The 23,110-nt window shown below is 33.7% G+C and overlaps 1 protein-coding gene across 1 annotated transcript; it reads left to right on the forward strand.

The window, feature by feature from the left end:
• Positions 1 to 325: 325 nt before the first annotated feature.
• On the forward strand, positions 326 to 21,860 carry LOC124356355. The gene is made up of 5 exons (XM_046807540.1): positions 326 to 569; positions 9,308 to 9,447; positions 9,591 to 9,664; positions 11,509 to 11,592; positions 21,061 to 21,860. Exons 1-5 carry the CDS (start codon positions 435 to 437, stop codon positions 21,207 to 21,209), a joined length of 582 nt encoding a protein of 193 aa, XP_046663496.1. The 5' UTR covers positions 326 to 434; the 3' UTR covers positions 21,210 to 21,860.
• Positions 21,861 to 23,110: the final 1,250 nt, after the last annotated feature.

The following is a 23,110-nucleotide window of genomic DNA, read 5'->3' on the forward strand; positions in this document are numbered from 1 at the left end:
GATCTCTTCTAGTCAGAACCGGATAGAACTACATGAATCGAGTGTATTTTCAATACATAACTCTTCTCTGGAATCTGCTATATGTTACAAATAGTTATAAATATAATAAAACAATCCAACTAACAGAATTGACCCGCTTAGCACAGTTCAAGTTGTTGTTGGTAAGTTAAAATATCTTGTATTTTCATGTTCCTACAGAAGGTATATTCAAAGTACAATCTAATAAAACTTGACAGCATGCTTTATTTCTCAGTCATTTTACAACTGTATTGTCTAGAGCTATGATTTATTACGTCTTTGTACTAGTATCTCGTAGAACGATCACACTGAGCTATTGTTCATTTACCAGTAAGTAAATAGTATTATCTGTGACAACCTCACTAACAGAAAGTGCTCTTCTTGAAAGAATATTTTTTACAATCTAATAACTAAAGATGCATTTTAAAGTGATAGTGTTGTGTGTGTTTCTAAGCTTAGTTCAATATATAACTGCCATCAATAAATGTAACGAAGACATAATTGAAAATATTTTAAAAATGAATGGTTGTCCTCAAAGTGTACTAAGCAAGGTAAATTTTCTGAGATACCATTTTTATCGTAATAGGAAAAATATATTGACTTATAAAAGGTGTTGTTAAAGATTATATACTAATTTCTGGATTAAAAATTGTATAACCCATACTTTGGATATCTCTATATTATTTAATTAAATACTCGTTATTTTAAACTAAACTTAATACCCGTTTACGAATTGACGATATTGGTAAGATTAAAATACTTTGGCTGTTTTGTTTTGCGATAAAATAAGATAAACTAATTAGGAGATTGTTACTTACAATATTATCATCAATCTAGTTTATAAATTTCGTTATCAACAGCTCTCAAAAAGTGTCAGACGGTTAAGCAAAGATATATTTAGTATTCTCTTTATCCAAGACCATCGTATGACTTTCCTGAGATATTCATCTATAAGCTTGCTGAAATAATGTTCACATTGTATATTGAGATAATACAACGCTTCTGCTTTCAAAATGAACTGTCATGTTTCAGTCTATTCAAAATAATTATATAAAAAAATGTACATTAATTACATTTTCAATGTTTTTCCATTATTTCATAGCAGAGTTATGATAATTACTACAGGGATTTTTAAAAAAATTGAAATTTCAGTCATAATATATAAACAGAATATAACGTGTTATAAGTTAAAATACTGTTGTAAATATATCCTCTGCATTTTGCTTCAACAATAAACAATATCTACCCGTTCTAAAAGATCAAATAGCCAAGTTTATCCAAAAGTGTATGGGTTTGACAAGTTAGTTTATTTTTATTATATTAATGGCATATTTTAAAATTGTATTTGATCTCTCGGGACGTTTATACCAGGATTTGTAACAGCTCTAACTGCACCTAAATTACTTAGTGCCTTTTCTTTAAGTCATTTTTAGAGTCGATTTATAATGCCAATTATAACACATTCTTCATGTTCTAGACTGTTACTAAAACTACTTATCGATTTCAGAATGACTATGAACTTTAGAGTACAATCATCATATCCAATCTTTAAAGTTAATAAGTGACTGCTTCACATTCATATAAACGTAAAAGGATAATATATAGAACTGGATGTTTGAAGCGTTTCTGTTGATTTTGTTCGTTATTATGTTATAAATTATTTTGAAAATATTGGTATCAGCATCAAGTGAAAAGAACAGGTTTACCGAGAATCACTGATACCTGATACCGCTATGTATCGAAGTATTCATATATTCAGTATTGGAATCGGTTTACATTAACCGCTGATTCCATTTAACAGAATATATCTATTAATAAAATGTGTTTTTTGCAACGCATTTCTTATTGGAATTTCTCTAATTTAGAAGCTGGTGGTACGGAGACATGAGTTTCCAGAGCAAAAATGCTTTCTTCGTACACTTCTAGGTCACAAGATACAATCTATGCACCAAATGTAATGTGACAATTTTTCATAGCGTTCATGGCTAGGCATTCATCGGTCAGTGAGTCATAGGGTGCATATATTTATTTATTTTCTTTATTGGGGCGGAAAGTCAACCGCGGGTACTTTTAATATATATATATATATATATATATATATATATATATACTGAAAGTACCCGCGGTTACTATGCCGCCCCAGTCAAGAAAATATATAAATACGGAGTTCTAAGAAGCCTATTGTATTGAAAAACAACCAAGATAAGTCTTATAATACTCTAAATATCTTTGTATTTAATATCTGCATTAAACTACTGACCTGAAACTGTATACTCTATGTATGCTAGAACATACGGCGGTTAAAACCTTTTACTAAAACTTCCAATTGTATTATTGTAGAGTTGTATTTTTGGAAAATATTGAATTAAAAAGAAATATTTTTACTTTCAACCTTATTCTATGGTTGAACACAAATTCTTAATAGAAATTGAATGAATTAAACGTACAATAATTTTGCCACTGTTCAATGTTTCTATACAAGAGTTTGTTAAATTAATTAGGCTCTTTAAATGAATGAATAACATGAGGTTTCATTAATGTATTCTTACGGGTATTTTCAGAGGCTAGGGGAGGAGCCTTGAGATTGGAGAGAATATTATTCCTTAGTGAGCCTCTAGGGCATAAGATAAACCTGTGCACCAAATTTTATGTCTCTATCTTTCATGGTATATATAACATATATATATATATATATATATATATATATATATATATATATATAAGTAGATAGAAATGTGTGGCGGTCCTAGACCACTTTTTGGGACAGTCAGAAAATCAATGTAAAATACTGTTCATTGAACCATAAACGAATCTATAAATCATGAACTAAAAATAAACGAATCTATAGCTGTTTGCTTCTACTTTCTCAAATCAATCTATTTGAAATGTCTGCTAACGAATAAAACGAAAAATCTTCTACTCTACAAAATTGATAGTAACACAGTCTTTATCTTTTAATAGTCTTCTTTCCCAGTAACAACCAAGTGTAATTTATCATGTTTATTCAATTCTTTAATCTTTTTTTCATCCAAAACAGTCAAAAATCTGTTCGGTAAGTGTACTTTATAATCTTCCAACTCGGCAATTATTGTAAACCCGAATTTTATCTTTCATTTTTTTCTCCAAATTCAAAATTTTTGTATTTCTTATTTTCTTCTAATTCATTCAACTTCTTATATTCTTTAAATCTTAGTTCGCCAACTTCATTTAATTCCTTTAGTAGCTCCATTTACATAGAAAAAAATATCTTATTTTATTTCAATTAATTTTTCGAAGCAAACTCACGAAGCTAGACCACGAAGGAAGACCACGAAGCCAGCTCACGAAGCAAGCTCACGAAGTAAGCTCACGAAGCAAGCTCACGAAGTAAAGCTCACGAAGCAAGCTCATGAAGCTAGACCACGAAGCCAGCTCACGAAGCAAGCTCACGAAGCTAGACCACGAAGCCAGCTCTCACGAAGTAAGCTCACAAAGCTAGACCACGAAGCCAGCTCACGAAGCTAGACCACGAAGCAAACTCACGAAGCTAGACCGCGAAGCAAAACTCACGAAGCTAGACCACGAAGCCAGCTCACGAAGCAAGCTCACGAAGTAAGCTCACGAAGCAAGCTCACGAAGCAAGCTCACGAAGCAAGCTCACGAAGTAGGCTCACGAAGCCCGCTCACGAAGCAAGCTCACGAAGTAGGCTCACGAAGCCAGCTCACGAAGCCAGCTCACGAAGCAAGCTCACGAAGCAAGCTCACGAAGTAAGCTCACGAAGCAAGCTCACGAAGTAGGCTCACGAAGCAAGCTCACGAAGCCAGCTCAACGAAGTAGGCTCACGAAGCAAGCTCACGAAGCCAGCTCACGAAGTAAGCTCACGAAGTAAGCTCACGAAGCAAGCTCACGAAGCTAGACCACGAAGCCAGCTCACGAAGCCAGCTCACGAAGCAAGCTCACGAAGTAGGCTCACGAAGCAAGCTCACGAAGTAAGCTCACGAAGCTAGGACCACGAAGCCAGCTCACGAAGTAAGCTCACGAAGCTAGACCACGAAGCCAGCTCACGAAGCAAGCTCACGAAGTAGGCTCACGAAGCAAGCTCACGAAGCCAGCTCACGAAGTAAGCTCACGAAGCAAGATCACGAAGCCATGAACTATCTATTAAAAATGATGTCAAATCCGCTTGAAATCAATGTAAATTCTGTTTGGAAGAAATGTATAATCTTTTGAAAATATTGTCAAATCCGCTTCGAATCAATGTAAAGTATATTGTCAGTGTTATTATATCTGCTTTGAGCTTATAAAATTGTGTCCATAAAAAAGTTTGTTGTTTGTTTAGTATTTAAGATTTTCTCTTATTCCACAACCGTATTTTGGTCTAAATCTATATTTATACAGCAGTCGGCCTCCAGAAATATTTTGTAACTCATCTACATCAATTGTGCTATTGATAATCTTTTTGACTATATCAGAAATTTTTTCTTCATCTTCTGTATCGAATGTAAAAGAATCTGATTCTTCATTGTTTAATGTATGTACAGTACTCTTACCATTTTTGAACTGTATTCTATACAAGCTCTGGTTTAAATTTGTCATCTAGAAGATTGTATAAGTTTTTTCTCAAATTCTTTAAAGTTTGCTTCTGCATTTTGTATTATTTCTAAGAGTTTTTTGATTTCTTTCTTCTTCTATTTTTTCTGTTTCGCTTTTTAATATTGTTATTGCACTAGCCATTTATTTAAGAAAAATATTGACAAATTTTAGTGATCTATTTAAAAATTTTAAGTTTTCTCTTATAAAATAACCTGATTCTCTATATTGTTTTAACAGATTTAATACCTTGATTGGTATGCAATTTTGCGCGACTGTGATCAAGACTATTATCGTTTTTGTCATAAAATTCCAGGTCTTTGTTATCATTTTTATTTTTATAATATAGATTTAATCGTTTTTTATTTATACATTTTTTTACAAGATGATCTGATTTTTTCGAGTTGTTTTCCAAATTCTGCAATATCTTTTACAATGTTACAAGTAGAACATTTTTTTAAAAACAGTTATCCATTTTTTGACAACAAATTTGACAACATGAACGTAAAAGTTGACAACATTGACAACATGAACGTAAAAGTTGACAACATGAACGTAAACAGGACAACAAGAACGTAAACATGACAACAAAAACGTAAAAATGACAACACGAACGTAACATGAACGTGAATTTTTGTATTTTGTGTTCTATTTAACGTGATTTTGCATGTAAATTCGTGTTCTTAAAACAGTAGTAAAGGAGAGTTAGAGAGTGAGAGTCTTTACAATCTTCTGTTTCAAAACAGAAGTGAAAACCTCTACACTCTTTACATTCGTCTTTTAATTTCAAAACAGTAAAGAATTTGAAAGTGCTTTTACGCTGATTTCTGTTAAAAAACAGAAGTGAAAGCCTTTCCAGAGTGACAGTCTTAAAACTCTTTACATTTTTTTCTCTGTTTCAAAATAGCTTTAAAGGTTTGAACTTCTTTACAGTCTTTTTTTTGTTTCAAAACAGTAGAAAGACCTTTAAAGAGTGACGAGTTTTCAGTCTTTACTCTCTTTTCAAAACAGTACCGAGAGACTTTTTTTCTAAAGATTACTAACCTTTTTTAAGGATTTCAAAGCTCTTTAAAAGGAGTGCCGTCTCTTAAAAAGTGTAAAAGTTCTTAAAAGGGTACTCAAAACAAAGAAAAAAAGAGTTGCCGGACATGTTGTCAACTTTTACGTTCATGTTGTCAACTTTTACGTTCATGTTGTCAAATTTGTTGTCAATAAATGGATAAACTGTTTTAAAAAATGTTCTATTACTTGTAACATTGTAAAAGATATTGCAGAATTTGGAAAACAACTCGAAAAAATCAGATTCATCTTGTAAAAAATGTATAAATAAAAAACGATTAAATCTATATTATAAAAAAAAAAATGATAACAAAGACCTGGAATTTTATGACAAAAACGATAATAGTCTTGATCACAGTCGCGCAAAATTGCATACCAATCAAGGTATAAATCTGTTTAAAACAATATAGAGAATCAGGTTATTTTATAAGAAAAAACTTAAAATTTTAAATAGATCACTAAATTTGTCAATATTTTTCTTAAATAAATGGCTAGTGCAATAATAATATTAAAAAGCGAAACAGAAAAAATAGAAGAAGAAAGAAATCAAAAATCTTAGAAATAATACAAAATGCAGAAGCAAAACTTTAAGAATTTGAGAAAAAACTTATACAATCTTCTAGATGACAAATTTAAACCAGAGCTTGTAGAAATACAGTTCAAAAATGGTAAGAGTACTGTACATACATTAAACAATGAAGAATCAGATTCTTTTACATTCGATACAGAAGATGAAGAAAAAATTTCTGATATAGTCAAAAAGATTATCAATAGCACAATTGATGTAGATGAGTTACAAAATATTTCTGGAGGCCGACTGTATAAATATAGATTTAGACCAAAATACGGTTGTGGAATAAGAGAAAATCTTAAATACTAAACAAACAACAAACTTTTTATGGACACAATTTTATAAGCTCAAAGCAGATATAATAAACACTGACAATATACTTTACATTGATTCGAAGCGGATTTGACAATATTTTCAAAAGATTATACATTTCTTTCCAAACAGAATTTACATTGATTTTCAAGCGGATTTGACATCATTTTTAATAGATAGTTCATGGCTTCGTGATCTTGCTTCGTGAGCTTACTTCGTGAGCTGGCTTCGTGACTTGCTTCGTGAGCCTACTTCGTGAGCTTGCTTCGTGAGCTTGCTTCGTGAGCTTGCTTCGTGAGCCTACTTCGTGAGCTTGCTTCGTGAGCTTGCTTCGTGAGCCTACTTCGTGAGCTTGCTTCGTGAGCTTACTTCGTGAGCTGCTTCGTGAGCTTGGCTTCGTGAGCTGGCTTCGTGGTCTAGCTTCGCGAGCTTGCCTTCGTGAGCTTACTTCGTGAGCTTACTTCGTGAGCTGGCTTCGTGAGCTTGCTTCGTGAGCCTACTTCGTGAGCTGGCTTTCGTGAGCTTGCTTCGTGAGCCTACTTCGTGAGCTTGCTTCGTGAGCTTACTTCGTGAGCTTGCTTCGTGAGCTTGCTTCGTGAGCTGGCTTCGTGAGCTGGCTTCGTGAGCTGGCTTCGTGAGCTTGCTTCGTGAGCCTACTTCGTGAGCTTGCTTCGTGAGCTTGCTTCGTGAGCTGGCTTCGTGAGCTGGCTTCGTGGTCTAGCTTCGTGAGCTTGCTTCGTGGTCTAGCTTCGTGAGCTTACTTCGTGAGCTTGCTTCGTGAGCTTGCTTCGTGAGCTACATTCGTGAGCTTGCTTCGTGAGCTTACTTCGCGAGCTTGCTTCGTGAGCTTGCTTCGTGAGCTGGCTTCGGAAGCTGGCTTCGTGGTCTAGCTTCGTGAGCTTGCTTCGTGAGCTTACTTCGTGAGCTTGCTTCGTGAGCCTACTTCGTGAGCTTACTTCGTGAGCTTGGCTTCGTGAGCTTGCTTCGTGAGCCTACTTCGTGAGCTTGCTTCGTGAACTTACTTCGTGAGCTTGCTTCGTGAGCTGGCTTCGTGAGCTGGCTTCGTGAGCTGGCTTCGTGGTCTAGCTTCTTGAGCTTGCTTCGTGAGCTTACTTCGTGAGCTTACTTCGTGAGCTGGCTTCGTGAGCTTGCTTCGTGAGCTGGCTTCGTGAGCTGGCTTCGTGAGCTTGCTTCGTGAGCCTACTTTCGTGAGCTTGCTTCGTGAGCTTACTTCGTGAGCTTGCTTCGTGAGCTTGCTTCGTGAGCTGGCTTCGTGAGCCTACTTCGTGAGCTTGCTTCGTGAGCTTGCTTCGTGAGCTTGCTTCGTGAGCTTACTTCGTGAGCTTGCTTCGTGAGCTGGCTTCGTGGTCTAGCTTCGTGAGTTTGCTTCGTGGTCTAGCTTCGTGAGTTTTGCTTCGTGGTCTAGCTTCGTGAGCTGGCTTCGTGGTCTAGCTTTGTGAGCTTACTTCGTGAGCTTGCTTCGTGAGCTGGCTTCGTGGTCTAGCTTCGTGAGCTTTGCTTCGTGAGCTGGCTTCGTGGTCCTAGCTTCATGAGCTTTGCTTCGTGAGCTTACTTCGTGAGCTTGCTTCGTGAGCTTACTTCGTGAGCTTGCTTCGTGAGCTTGCTTTGTGAGCTGGCTTCGTGGTCTTCCTTCGTGGTCTAGCTTCGTGAGTTTGCTTCGAAAAATTAATTGAAATAAAATAAGATATTTTTTTCTATGTAATGGAGCTACTAAAGGAAATTAAATTGAAGTTTGGCGAACTAAGATTTAAAGAATATAAGAAGTTGAAATGAATTAGAAGAAAATAAGAAATACAAAATTTTGAATTTGGAGAAAATGAAAGATAATTCGGGTTTAACAATAATTGCCGAGTTGGAAGATTATAAATACACTTACCGAAACAGATTTTTGACTGTTTTGGATGAAAAAAAGATTAAAGAATTGAATAAACATGATAAATTACACTTGGTTTGTTACTGGGAAAGAAGACTATTAAAGATAAAGACTGTGTTACTATCAATTTTGTAGAGTAGAAGATTTTTCGTTTATTCGTAGCAGACATTTCAAATAGATTGATTTGAGAAAGTAGACGCAAACAGCTATAGATTTCGTTTATTTTTAGTTCATGATTTATAGATTCGTTTATGGTTCAATTAACAGTATTTTTACATTGATTTTCTGACTGTCCCAAAAGTGGTCTAGGACCACCACATTAACTATCTACTTATATATATATATATATATATATATATATATATATATATATATATATATATATATATATATCAAGCCTAGGCGCTGATGAATCAGTCGGTTAGTCAGTCAGGACATACAGAGTAAACCAGACCACCTACGTTTGTTCAATAAAAAACCTTATTCTACCGTTTTTTTTATATTTACAACATCCTGTACATTTACAGCAACATATTCACAAACTTTTTTTAACTATACCTAGTACCTAGTTTAGACGATTTTCAGGACTGAAGGCCTTCGAAAACACTAACAAGAGTACTTATCCAATTTACCTTAATTTAAAAATCTCCCTGATTTAAAACTTATACAATGTAAAATTCAGAGATATAAGATTATGTATTTTATGATTATATTTTATTCATATAAAAAATTTCGAAATAATCTTATAAACAATTTTACAGTTTACTTTAAATAATACTGGATATACGATTTTAAAGTAATACTACAAAGCAAACACGTAATGCATGGTATTTTACTGTTATATAATTTCAGTTTTTGTTTAAATACTTGTATCTTTATATAGCTGCATACATTTGGGGACTTCAAACATGTTCTCGTGCCGGAGACTGACATGTTGGACACTTTAGACTACATCCACGGGTGCATTAATGAACCAATCGACGGAAGTTCAGACGCTACATTCACTACAGGATTCAGTAATAAGTAAGATGATTTAAAATAGTATAGTATATTTATTATATGTTGTTATACTTTCTAATTGTTGCCAATATTGTTTTGATTTGTATTGTTTCATACCACTGCTATCTATTCAGATGAAAACTATTCAGTAATCATAATGATTTTAGGTCGCTCGGGCCACACACTGTTAATTATCACATGGAGGAACATGAGTGCGGCCACGTGACTGACTTTCATTCTTGTAAGTGTAGTTAACTGATTCTGATCTAAATCCTGATTCGGGAAGATATAATTACTACTTTAAAATGGATAATTGATTATAATTTAAATTGGCATATCATTATGTGGCATAAATATCAATTTAGGAAGACATGCCTTTGTACATGTAGAGGAACCTTTCAACATATACACATTTTATAACAGCTGGCAATGAATTTATTATTATATATATTATAACTAAAATAGGCATGTCCAGTCTAAGAAACACATTTGAGCCCAGGATAGTTCGTTGTAGCACTTTTTGAGTAGTTCTTTTAATCAAGACTTAAATAATTTTAGACAAATAAATCCTTTGCCTGAAGGAGATATGATATCAAAGGCCAGAATTTAGTAGTTGGCGTAGGATACAATTTTCTAAAATCTGAAAAATCGTATAGGCCGGTTTAGAGATTCGCAACCTGAAAACGCATGGCAGTGAAGTGAAAGATGTCGATCGCTCATATAAAGAGATTGGTAGCTTTCAGAAGACATGAGCATAGAAGGATAGTAGTACTTTTAAAAAGGCGTCTATATGATGAAAGGTTCCAGATGCCAGAATTTATTAGAGGCCTTGATCTCCAAAAGACCTGGGTTAGGAGCCCTTTAGACAGATAGCGTCTGGTAAATCTCAAGGGTCCAAGAACCAAGATATTCTCTTTCACCAATTCAAATAAGTTGCTTATAGTGTTTTCTTATAATAATACAAAGACTTATATTTATTTTACCGTATTATTTTAAAGGTATATTCAGTCAGGTTAACTACAGTGAAACTGAATCTTAAATTTTAAATATGGATTTGAGGTACATTTAAATCAGTGAAAAGACTATTGTAACATTACTGAAACTTTGTGGATGATATTTATTAATCGGGTACGTTTTAATGGTATAGGTAAATAAGTACAGACATAGAAAAACGATGATTCGTAAAAAACTAGAAATATTAAGCAATCAAAAAGGGCTCGTAAGAAGCGAGTATGCGGTAATTAACACACAAATATTACACAGAAACAGGGTTAGGTTAAGGAGGATTACATTATTATAATAATTTTTGCAGTCATAATAAAAATAACACTGTCAGTTTCACGGCAATTACATCTTCACTCTCACATCGCACAGGTCGGATTTGCTTTGGTCCCCCAAAAGTGCAAGAATCGATCTTGATCAGTACTTAGAGTAATTGTCACAAAACCAGTACGGCGATGTAAACGGAAAGCAGTACAAAAAGTGATGATTGAAACCAGGAGACCCTCCTCTGAGAACGCGACTAATGGAGTCTTCCACCAAACGACTAAATACCATAAAAATGTATGTTTCGGCACGATACGTTCGAAGAAAACAAGAACCACGTTGGGAGGGATGGTTACACACCCAGTTTTAAGAGTTTTATATAAAGCTCACGCATTGGAAGTTTTAATTATTCAGTAAATTAATTTTGAGAACATATTAACACTTTTAAACATTATCAATTTACTTCGGAATCTGTTAGCTGTACTGTCACTGTTAGACGTAAAATTCACTATCAGTGGCAGTGCAGTACTGAGTATTATTACGTTTATTAAAAAAAATATTTTATAAACATTTAAGCTAAGTGTATACCACAAAAAGAACACGTCAATTTGAGACCTGGTCAATTCCGTCAGGTTTTGTATTATTTTGAATTCTCGTTTTATTCATTATAAGTTTCATAAGTGATAGTTCAACAACCAAAAGGTAATACAGAATTTAATCTTTTACATATCTACCCAATCCCTTTTTCATTAGTTATTGTAAACCAATAAAGTTACATATTCATATGAGGATTGCTTATCGTCTGACAATAATTTTCAGCTGAGTACGGTGGACAAACTGAAATTTACTTCCTCTCCATCGGTTCAACGGGTTGCTTCTATCGGTGCTCAATTGATGGCAAAGGTAATTATTACTTTATGAAATATATAAAAATAGGCATAACCGTATGGTAAAACTATTTATAGTAATTTTTCACGAGGTCCTACGTAGTAAGATCTTACAAACTACAGGAAAATGACGAGGTTTTTTTCTACTGAACCAGTGTGCACATTGAATAGTACTTGTTCAAATCTTTATGTGCTTTTAGTTCTGTTTGACCCAGCAACTTGAAACAAACAGGATCAATGGGTCATAAATTCACAGTAATATTTTGCTGCCAAAGAAGTAACTATTCATAAATTTTCTATAAAATATTGAACACTCAGTTTCTCTAATTCCTTTGTTGCTGATACATGGTGAGTTTCAAAATATTTGATAATAAAGACCACGATTAACAATGTTACTTTTAAATATGAGATTAACTTTAGGGTTCCGTGAAGAATTTCTGTTTAAATCAATGTGGAATTTAATATGGAGCAGCGGGAGAAGAGCTTTGGGTATTCCCTATAATATCATGATAATACTTTCATGATTTAAGGTAACATGTCTATGTTATGATGACGTCTGTTGAAGACAACATCAGACTTGTTCTCAAGCAGCAAAACAGTGCAGATTAGATAGGTGAAGTTTTTTCATTACCATGATTTAACGATAATGACACAGCGATTTAACTGCAGATTTAGGAAATTATCTTTTATTAGTTTATTTTGATGTTCCACATCGTTCCTCTCTTGGAGATCCTTAAAACCATGAGGAAACTAGACTAGCTAGGTTGCAGAAATAGAGTTTTCTTTCCATTACCACGACTAGATTTGGTTATTCAAATACAAATTTCACTGTTCCCGTCTACATTATGATTTGTGTCCTCGTGGATTTCATTACAAGATTATGCCATAGTGGTTGAAAAAGATGCTACAAGATAATAAACAAATTTGGAAAATATTCTCGGGATACTTTATAATTTGAGTAAATATTGGTATAGTTTATGTTTCATAATCCAAAAATTAAACTTTTCACCCTTCCAACTTCAGTTTGTCAAAGAGACTCAAACTTATTATATTTAAATTTAAACTTTATAAAATATTAAGTACTAGATGTAATTGGCAGCTTTACATGCAATTTTCAAAATTGAAGTACTTATAATACTTATTAAAAAGACTTATGATGTAATATGATGGAGTCCAATGAACTTTTCAAACATAATTAGGCATACATCAGTACAATATGTTCAGCGTTTTCACTTAAGAGTTCTAATTTTCACTTAGATCTGACACGTGTACCATGTTTTGCACATGTATCAGCATTTCTGGTTCTCATTAATTGCATATCCAAAGCCACAGCTGAGTTTGCCTTGTTGCCCTGATCGAACACCTCGGAAGTCTATTTCGGTCAGAAAGCGTGTTAGTCAATCCTTGTAATTTACTTCTAGTATATTTCCAGTGCTATACTAGAGTATTACACTTAGTGGAATTAATTATGATCTAATACTATTTAGCTTTATGTTAATTTTATATCTGCGGTAGACATGTTTAAGGTACATATTATTTCAGTGTTCTTTGTTAAGAGGCTCTAAAGTTAAATTAAAGTTGACACGGCTCATACTTCAGGTTTCACGCGTGACGAAACAAATCCGGCTCTAATCAATTGTGTTTCACACGCTATAGTGGAGCTACATATTCGGTCTAAGAAACATTATTCATTAAAAGCATCTCTAATTTCAAACCTTGTAATTCTTACCCGGTCTAGATATTTCCTGGTACCCTAGTAGTGCTTCCATTATTTCCCCGATCAGGAAAATGCGGTTGACTTACCATGACATGAAGGTGTACAGAGTTTAGTTGAGCCGATACAATGTTAACAGGGTTTCTTTATACCGCACTAAAAGGTTTCAAGTTGTATCAATTCTGAATTCTAAAACCTCCAATTAGCTGAATTCATATGTAATGAGTTAAAATAAAGGCCTCTAATTTGCGTTGTTAGTTTTCTTTAATTAGCACCATTAAAATAAAGAGGTACTCTATCTGCTTGTGGTTTAAAATGTTTTATTTGCCCTAAACAATCACTATTTTGGGTTTTGAACTTAGTGATTATGCTCAAAACGTACTTCATAATGTGACATAAATGTGCAGAGTTTAGCTTTTCTACAATACATTACAACATTACAATAATAGGGGTCTCGTGACATTTTGAAACCCCGTATAAATATATGTATAAAACATAATGTATACCAGATCAATCCAATTCTTAATGCTCTGCTTCAAACGTGCATAGGATTGCAGTAATGGTTATTATTCAAGTTATCACGGTTTTTGAGAGAAGTTGAACATATACTGTATTGGAAAATCTACTTATGGATACAGTTTATTATACGTAGTTTTGTGTATTAGGTAATGCTTTTTAACGTGTTCCCTCAACCTTACTGCAAGAATAAGTAAGAGTACTCTTATTATAAAGTGTATTACGGCTTTGGTTAACTAATTACACAACCTATATTGTTTTACAATTAAGTAGTTTCTTAACCTTATGAAATAGAAACATCTCATCTTTATACTAAAAACAGGTTCTTATAGCAGGATAAATTGTAATGATATTCTAAATCAGAATAAGGAACACATAACAACAATACTAAATTAATTATTTCTAAAAATTACGGTAAATTAAATTAAAGAATAGTATAAAAAAACAAACTATAAACTAAGTTGTTTTATTATTATATTACACAAAGATAAAATAACTGTTCTCTTCTTGCCAATTGTGTTATAATAAATAACATTCTTAGGCAACTTGTTACGAATACTGTTCACAATAAACTTAAATCTGATCTAATATAAAAACCAAGTCAAAGGATACATAATAAACCAATTCTAATAACACTCGTTTAAAGTCTAAGTAAAGCCCTTGATTACTTGAACACAAATGAAATCAGGACAAGTGATTTCTTTGATTTCAATTATATAATTGCTTCCAACACTTTTAAATTGTAAATAAAATATTTTAATTGTTTTTCTTTAAGAAACTTACTAGTAACTAGTGGAATTCATTTACTAGCAGATCTGAAAAAGCCTTAAAAAGCATGTTATAATCTGACAATGGCTTTGTCATTTTATTGTATTACTACTCTCCCAATTCAATACTAGAAGAACGCTTTGATCAATGTAATGAATTTTTATTGTAAGGTTTGTGATAAATTTATCACCTATACTCAAAATTTACAAAACGCTCAATGTTTCTCTTTTAATATTCATATTAACGGATTTAGTATTAATAGAACCCTTTTTGAACTCCTTAAAAAACCGTTACGGATGTCACTTTTTACAATAAGTTACAATAAGTTTACAATAATTTCATAGTACAACTGTTTTTAATTTTTATAAAGGACTTAAGAAAGTCTTTTGGCCTCTTTTGAAGCTCTTTTAAAAGCTCAAATACCGATATAAATGTAATTAACTTGTTTTATTTACAATAAAAATATAATCTTTAAATTGTAACAGATTATTTATTTATTTAATACCTAAAATATGAAGCATATTTGTCATTTTGGTGGGATTACAACATTGACCAACTATTGTATTGATAAATACTGATATTACTACTCCACACCACTTATTGTGTAATATGCTTCGCTATGCATAAAAACTTTTAAGCTCTTCATTTTTATATGTCCTGTGGACAGAGTTAGGCTACATAGCTATAACAAAATAATTATTGTTAGGCTAAATGTTTTATAATTTTACATGTTAAAAAGGTGAAATAATTGTAATATTTGTTCCATAATGCTCAACCAAATTCCATTTTTGCACATGCACCATCACAAAATTAATTTCTTTTCTGTGTAGAAATTAAGTTTCATGCTAAATTTAAAGGCTATAAATAAAATCTTTCTCTACACATTTTGCCACGTGGTATACTAATTTATGTTTATTGATTTAGGCTTCATAGTAGTGTTAAATAAACGTTCCGGTCCGGCGGGGAGTTTACTACAACGCAAGTATGCGCTGAAATCAAATCTTATCATCCACTTTAAACATTAAAACTTTACTCTATTATTTATTGTATGGATAGGCTACATGTTGTATATCATAAGTTACAACTACATATGTACTTTGTTTAAAAAATTATTTATCCTGCGATGTTCTCGTTTCTATCATAATTACAAAAAACAACAAATTCAAAACAATGGCCTCTAACCCTAAGCCAAATCCCAAGAAGTAACAAACGCCATCATTGAACTCGATGCAACATTTTAAACGTATAAACCAGTTCGTTCCTGGGATATCGTGTATGTGTGGATGGACAGCAATAAATCTTTCAAAGCCCCTGAGTGATAAGCTTTGATAACATGAGGTGGTAGTGAAAAGTAAAATATCTTATTCTACAGTAAATGTTTACAATGGCAACTAACCCTTTATTTACACACAAAAATCCTCATAATGAAATAGAACATATGTTTTTAAAATTAATTACAAAATATTAAAATTTCACATGTTAATTAGTTGCATTTCAATAAATATAAACTCTACCGAGCACTCAGCCAGTGATTTTACTAAAGTATAAAAAATAAGAATACACATAATACTAGCAACCTGCCGCATCCATATTTAATACGACTGAACATCAGGCTATCTACGCCACTGAGGCCGAACAACACTGAGCGTATAATGCAATGAACACGACACAGTCAACTCGCCCGGTTACACAGACTACACCAGTCCAAGATACTGACGGCCACAACACCCATTGTCCTATCCTACAGCTCAACCTACCCGTCGCAGCATTCTCAATTTAAGAAGACATTTAAACACCAACAAACAGCGAGCGTGACCCAACGTACAGCCAGAGCTCCTCCACCACCACTTCTACCCCTAGTCAGCCAGTGGACAAATCCACTGACTTGCAACAACCTCGTACTTGGATTACGACACTGCTCTTTATAGTGCTGCGCCATGTACATAACCCAACAAAGTTACCCCATCACAACCAAAGTGTCTACCTACCACAGAAGATAGCCACCAGCTCGTGGCAGATTTTATGAAGCCTTTGGGTTTTGGCTTCAAACTGAACAGGCCCCAGGGCCCCGCCAAGCCACCTTCAAAAGAGTACTTTAAGTTGTGTCGGACTCCAAACTTACCGAGAACATCTAAATCACAAAAAAAAAGGGAATCACTTACAAAGCAGTGATCAAGCACCTCCTAGAGGTGGAAATTCATTGCGATGCGAGTTGTTACAGTATCACTTTTACAGGCACAATGCCAAGCACCAAAATAGTAAAACTTCACACCAAATTGGTGAAACCGTTTCCACAGATCAATCAGACAGGACTGCCCTAGGTGGTGACTACTGTAACCATAAGTTCCACCTCCGTGACTATCACTACAGTCTCTGAAGCAGGTGTCAAGGTTTTATTTACTCTCCCTCCTATTTTATTTTAGTATCACTGTATATATTTATTGGTATTATCTATGGAGTGCAAGGCTGTGTGTATTTTGTTCTCTTCGTATCTAACATGGAATATTTGTTTATTTTTTTCATAGTGATGTATTGTGTTGAAATGAAAGGATTGTATGAATGTGTGTGTATGTGTGTCTGTAGCAGCGTGGTCTGGTGGCGGGGCGGCGCGCGGCGGTCGCGGCTCAGCTGTGGGGATGTCAGCGGCTGACAGTGACTCCGACCCGGCTTCTCCTTCACCTCCCCCATCCACTCCTCCGCCTGATACCGCTCAAGTCCTGCTACATGAACTGTCCCCTTATCCCAAACAACTAAAAGCTGCCCATATTAATGCTCAGTCATTGAGGGGGCACGTGGACGATATCAGTGCTATATTTCGGCAGCAAACTTTTGACATTATTTTAATATCAGAGTCATGGCTAAAGCCGAGTATTCCCAGTAGTGAGGTATCAATAAGTGGATACGTCCTCCACAGAAACGACAGAATCAATAAAGGGGGTGGAGGTGTTGCGGTATACACCAGACAAACTTTAAGGGTTAAATTACTGGATGCTTCACCTCAGGAGTACTCGGCTAGACCAGAATATCTGTTCTTAGAAATTGGATTGTCTGGTTCGGATGCCCTACTTCTGGGAGTTTGTTACCGCCCTCCTAAGATTGGACATCTGACTGACTTTGAGGATGTTCTTTTGCGCCTGATGCCGTGCTACAGTCGTGTCCTAATCATGGGTGACATGAACACTGATTTACTCATGAAAAAAACAGAACAATGATTACAAACAACTGACTACTATGTTTAACTGTTGCAACATGACTATTGTACCACTGGACGCTACACACCACACTGCTGAATCCCACACCCTCTTAGACATTATAGCAGTTAGCGATCTTAATGATATTGTTCACAAAGGGCAACTTCCAATCCCTGCAGTTTCAAAACACGATCTTATTTTCTGTGTGCTTTCTTATATAACGCCTAAGCCTTTTGAAAGATTCTTGAAATATAGGGATTTTAGGCGTTTGAATGAGGATGTCTTCCTAGAAGATGTACTTCAAGCACCATGGCACTCTGTAGAAACTCAGTCGAGTGTTAATGAAATGGTTGCAACTCATTGATTCTGTCACTCTTCAACAAGCATGTTCCAATTGTTAAAAAACGAGTGAATAAAAGGCGCCCAGAATTACAGATGACATCCGGTTTGCCATGGATCAAAGGCAGTGCACTGTATTAGTACAGTTTGACTATTCTAAAGCTTTCGATACTGTTAATCACACTTTATTAGTAGAAAAATTGAGACATATAGGATTTTCCACCGAGGTTCTTACATGGATGGGATCTTATCTAGGTGGAAGACAGCAGTGTGTTATGATTGATGACATTAGATCTGACTGGAAGCCTGTTACGTGTGGTGTTCCACAAGGATCCATTCTTGGCCCTTTACTTTTTTCACTATATGTTAACGATATAAGCAAGGTACTGACACATACGAAGTTTCACTCTTATGCTGATGACTTACAGATATATGCTCACAGCAGTGTTAGTAACATTAACCAAACTATTGAAAACATTAACTTGGACATTCAACCGATTGTACTTTGGACTGAAAAGCACGGACTGAAACTCAACTCGGACAAAACTAAACCCATAATAATTGGGCATTTTAGACTTTTGAATACAGTTGACTTTAACAATGTACGTGAAATATTGGTGAACGGAGAGGCTGTGGCTTACTGTAGTAGTGTCAGAAGTTTGGGATTGACAATTACGAAAACGCTGGACTGGACTGACTACGTTGTAGGTACCTGTAAAAAGGTATTTGCAGCAGTTCATACTCTGAAAAGAATGCAACGATTTCTACCACACCACATAAAGCTTTTACTGATTAAATCACTCGTATTTCCCCACTTCCTCTACTGTTGTGCCGTGGTTAATGACATGACTGTGGTTTTGAATAATAGATTTCAGAAAATCCAAAATTATTGTTTACGATTTTTGTTTAATATAAAGCGAGATGAGCATATCTCACCTTATTATGTACTAATGTCAACGTTAAAATTGCAAGATCTAAGAGCTTTCCGGATCCTAATTTTACTTTTTTCTATCCTTAAAACCAGGTTTCCAAAATACTTTACAAACGATTTTGAGTTCATTGCTATTGGAGAAGGCGTAAGGAACACCCGCACTGGCTCGTCGACGTTGCGAATCCCCCACCACAGAACGACTGTCTTTAATAAATCATTTGTAGTGTCTGCTTGCCGTTTGTGGAATTCTCTTCCAGATCCTTTAAAATCTTTGGAGAGCCGAGATCGGTTTGCTTCGGCAGTTAAGTTGTATTTTTTGCAGCGGATGTCCGCGGCCGTGGTGCCCGAGGATCGCTAGTCATGGTTTATTGCAGACAGAATGAATGAATGTGTGAGTGTAAGTAAATAATTTTTATAAAAATAGAATGTTTTAATTGTAATGTTGTATATTTTGACTAAGTTTTTGTTTAAAATGTATCATTAATATTATTTTATAATCAAATATTAATTTTATACACAGTATAAATTTAAGAGTGCAATCTTGTTTTTTTTTTTTTTGTTAAGAGATTTGTTGTTAGTTTTAGAATTCATAGCAAATATTCATTTTATTTTTTAAACGCTGTTGATTTTATTTTTATTTTGAAGATTACAAATGGCTTGTACTTACATATACTAATAATCAGGTTAAGTGTAAGAAAGGACTATGTAGTCCTAACTTCGCCTTGAAAATAAAGAGAATTTTCATTTCATTTCATTTCATTTCAAGAAAATTGTCATATTCACATCTAAAATTAATTTTGTAGAACCCGGGTCACTAGAGGCAGAGAATGTGGGGTGTGCGGAACTAACTTTCATCTGATTTATTATGTTAAGAGAGAAACTCATACTACTGTTGTTAAAAGTCGAAATATTGTGTGTTGTCATGGTATTATAAGCATTCTGCACAAATACACTTTCCGTCACCATAACACCATCGATTCATTTTGTGATCAATTAACATATCCTCCTTTTATTAATTTTAAAGTGTAAAATAATAGTTTAATCCTAAAGTGAACCAATTACTTCATGATTTGTGGCAATTAAAATTTATATTTCATATCTATCCAGGCTGTAACCTCATATAGAACACATTTTAAACTAATTAAACAATTATAATTACTTAAAAATATTTATTACTATTTTGTAACGTTTTAAAATCGTGGGCATCCATACTTTTAATCATAGTATTGTAACTATTAATAGATTTTCACAAAATCAACTTTTACATTTTTTCACGGTAATGATACAAAAATCATCCTCACAACTGCCAAGCATACTAGATGTAATTTGAATATTATAACTACTTAATCTACGTTTTCGACCAACTGTGCCAGGTCAGTTATAATTATTCCGAGATAATTTAATAACAGTTAAAGTGACGTTATAATGGTATCATAAACAAACATCGTTCAATTCCACGTAAAAAATTGAAAACCCGCTTTAGTCGAGGATTTAAATGGATATAGCTTACGATGGTGGAACGTAACGTTACGAGAATCTTCCAGAAGGTACGCATTAGACAATTGCGACTCACATTGTATATAATAATGTTTTGCCTATTAGTACTAAAATTCTCAATTCGAATACAAAATTTAAATTGCCTCTTCAATTTTGTTTCAATATATGAACTCTGGAGAAGTGCCATATTACACAGATTTTTAAAAATTATACTTGTATAAATTATCAATTATTCTCATCTTAGGTTTTCGGAAGTAATTTGATACAACCTATTTGCTTTAAAAACCATACTATTAATAAAACATTAGGGGTATTAGTTGTACTCCAATAACATAAAAAATCATACAACCACTGTTATTTTGTAAGTTGTTAAAAGTTTGGTTTAGTACAATAATAGCATTGAGGTTGCGCGTGGATTGTAATATTTATTATATGTCTCAGGCAACAGGACAAATAAAACTGTTACCTTGAGCTACCCTTCCATACTTATTATCTCCCCAAACTTAGTAAAATACGTTGTGTTCGCAGAGGGGACGGAGGCTGGAGGCTGTATAGTTCCCTTAAACGGACAAGACGATCATGACACGCTGCAAGAGGCTATAAACAACTGTGAAGAGGAACTGGCGCAAGTCGGGATGGTCGAACCATTCGCTCATCTTTTCGATCTTAGCCCTTAATCTTCGCTAAGTCTTATCATCAGAATATAAATACAACCGTTATTTGTTTTACTGCTAATACAGCTCGGAAATTACTTCTTATAATCTTTTTCTTGCTTTGACCATTAATTAGTCATTTGTTTTCGTTCATAATATTTAAGTAAAATAGGTTTGTAAGTCAGTTCAATAGCAAATTTGTAATTAAAAGTTATCATACATTTAATATAAATATCTTACAGTTTTATCTTATATTTGGACACTTATCATATCAAAGCTAGGACGGTTGTTCGTACTCCTGTGCAGTGATATGGTATTAGAAGTATTCATTGCTTATATAACTGATAATCCGGTATTGTTCAATGTAAAATATATTACATCACGTTCCAAGAGTCTTGGTTACAACTAAGAGTGACGATAAGGGTAGTGCTTAAAATAGGGATTACTCGTCAACATTATAAAATGTTCGTAGCGTTGAGTTGCTAGTAACGGAGAGACTCGGAGTGTCCATTAGTAATCTATTATTTTTGGATATTAATTAAAACTATAAATTATTATACAGTTTTCTCTTATGCTTGTCATTGTTTTATGAAGGAGTTAATCCACTAAAAATTGTACGGCTTTTATTGCAAATTGTAAGTATTCTAGTTACTAATAAAAACTAACAACTTAATAGACAGGTTGTTATTTACTTCATCCATATTACCAAAATCGCTATAACAGAGTTAACAATTCCCAATTTCCCATAACAGTATAATTCTATTTCCACAACAAATTAAAATAATACTATATAGGCTTTCAAACCTATTTTAGAAACTGAATTAATAACTTATCCTTAATTTTGGCATAATAAGCAATCTAGGAAATTATGGTTAGGTGAGTTTTATAATATTTTCAGGACTGTAAGGTATTCCTGATTAGACCATCTAGAAATTTGATATGTTATGTTTAGGTAAAGTATCTAAAGACTTCTTTCATTTTTTTCTAGGTATTATATTTATTTTTAAGGTCTTTTCTATCTCTAATTGTATTTGATCATTTCATATTGTAAGCATTTCTAATTGAAAACCCTAAAAATAATGTGGAGTGTGTAAATATTAACCACGCATAAAAAGACAGAATAATCAGTCTCTCCTCAGTGGCTGTAGTAGTACTTTACCTCATCATTCGAACCCAAAAATAGAGTTCTGCGTATTTCTGGCCAGCGACACACTTAAATGAAACCTGTTCTACATCCAAAAAGGTAAAGAAGAACCTTAGAATATGTCTACCTGACTAATACGTAATGGTTTTGCCACATCTACCACACCAACTAGTTATTTACTACTAAACAAGGTAAAGCACCTTTCTTCCTCCAAATTTTAAGCCCGTTTTTCCATTGTAAGCACACCATTGATTGACAATAAGATCAAATAATGTAGGTAGTAATATAAGGATATAAATCAGTGGGGTTCACAATAGTAATTTAAAATTATTAAAAATATTAAACCAAATGTTTAATTTATTTCTTTTAGAAGAATAGAACATTTTTCATATCGAAGGGATACTAATGCTTCCCTCAAAAGAACTGTCACCCTTGGTTCCAAACTCATGACGACTGGATAGCAAAGTTACTTTTCTTTCCTTCATATATAAATAACAATTTTGTTTTTGAAACAATATGTACAGGGTAATAGTCTATTTTTATAGTCTACAAGTGTCAAAAACCAATCTATTTACTCTATTGAAATTGTTATATTGTTCTCAAAAATTGTATTTATTTTTGTAAAATTAAATGTTGAGTAGTGAATATTTATAACGTTAACACATATTAAGTTTTGTAATGGAAAATCAGCTATGATTGAATGTACATTAAAAATGTATTATTTACTGCAATTTAAATGTGAACACAGGAATCAACGTATACTAATATTAATATAAAACAT

The sequence above is a fragment of the Homalodisca vitripennis genome, chromosome 2 (assembly GCF_021130785.1).
Source record: "Homalodisca vitripennis isolate AUS2020 chromosome 2, UT_GWSS_2.1, whole genome shotgun sequence".
NCBI classification, from domain to species: Eukaryota; Metazoa; Arthropoda; class Insecta; order Hemiptera; family Cicadellidae; genus Homalodisca; species Homalodisca vitripennis.

Bases quoted from the DNA above. Each gene is read 5' to 3' on its own strand.
- LOC124356355 (XM_046807540.1), top strand. From the start codon at position 435: ATGCATTTTAAAGTGATAGTGTTGTGTGTGTTTCTAAGCTTAGTTCAA. The intron at 9,665-11,508 runs GTAAGTGTAGTT...AATAATTTTCAG, and splicing joins CGTGACTGACTTTCATTCTT to CTGAGTACGGTGGACAAACT. The intron at 11,593-21,060 runs GTAATTATTACT...TTGTGTTCGCAG, and splicing joins GTGCTCAATTGATGGCAAAG to AGGGGACGGAGGCTGGAGGC.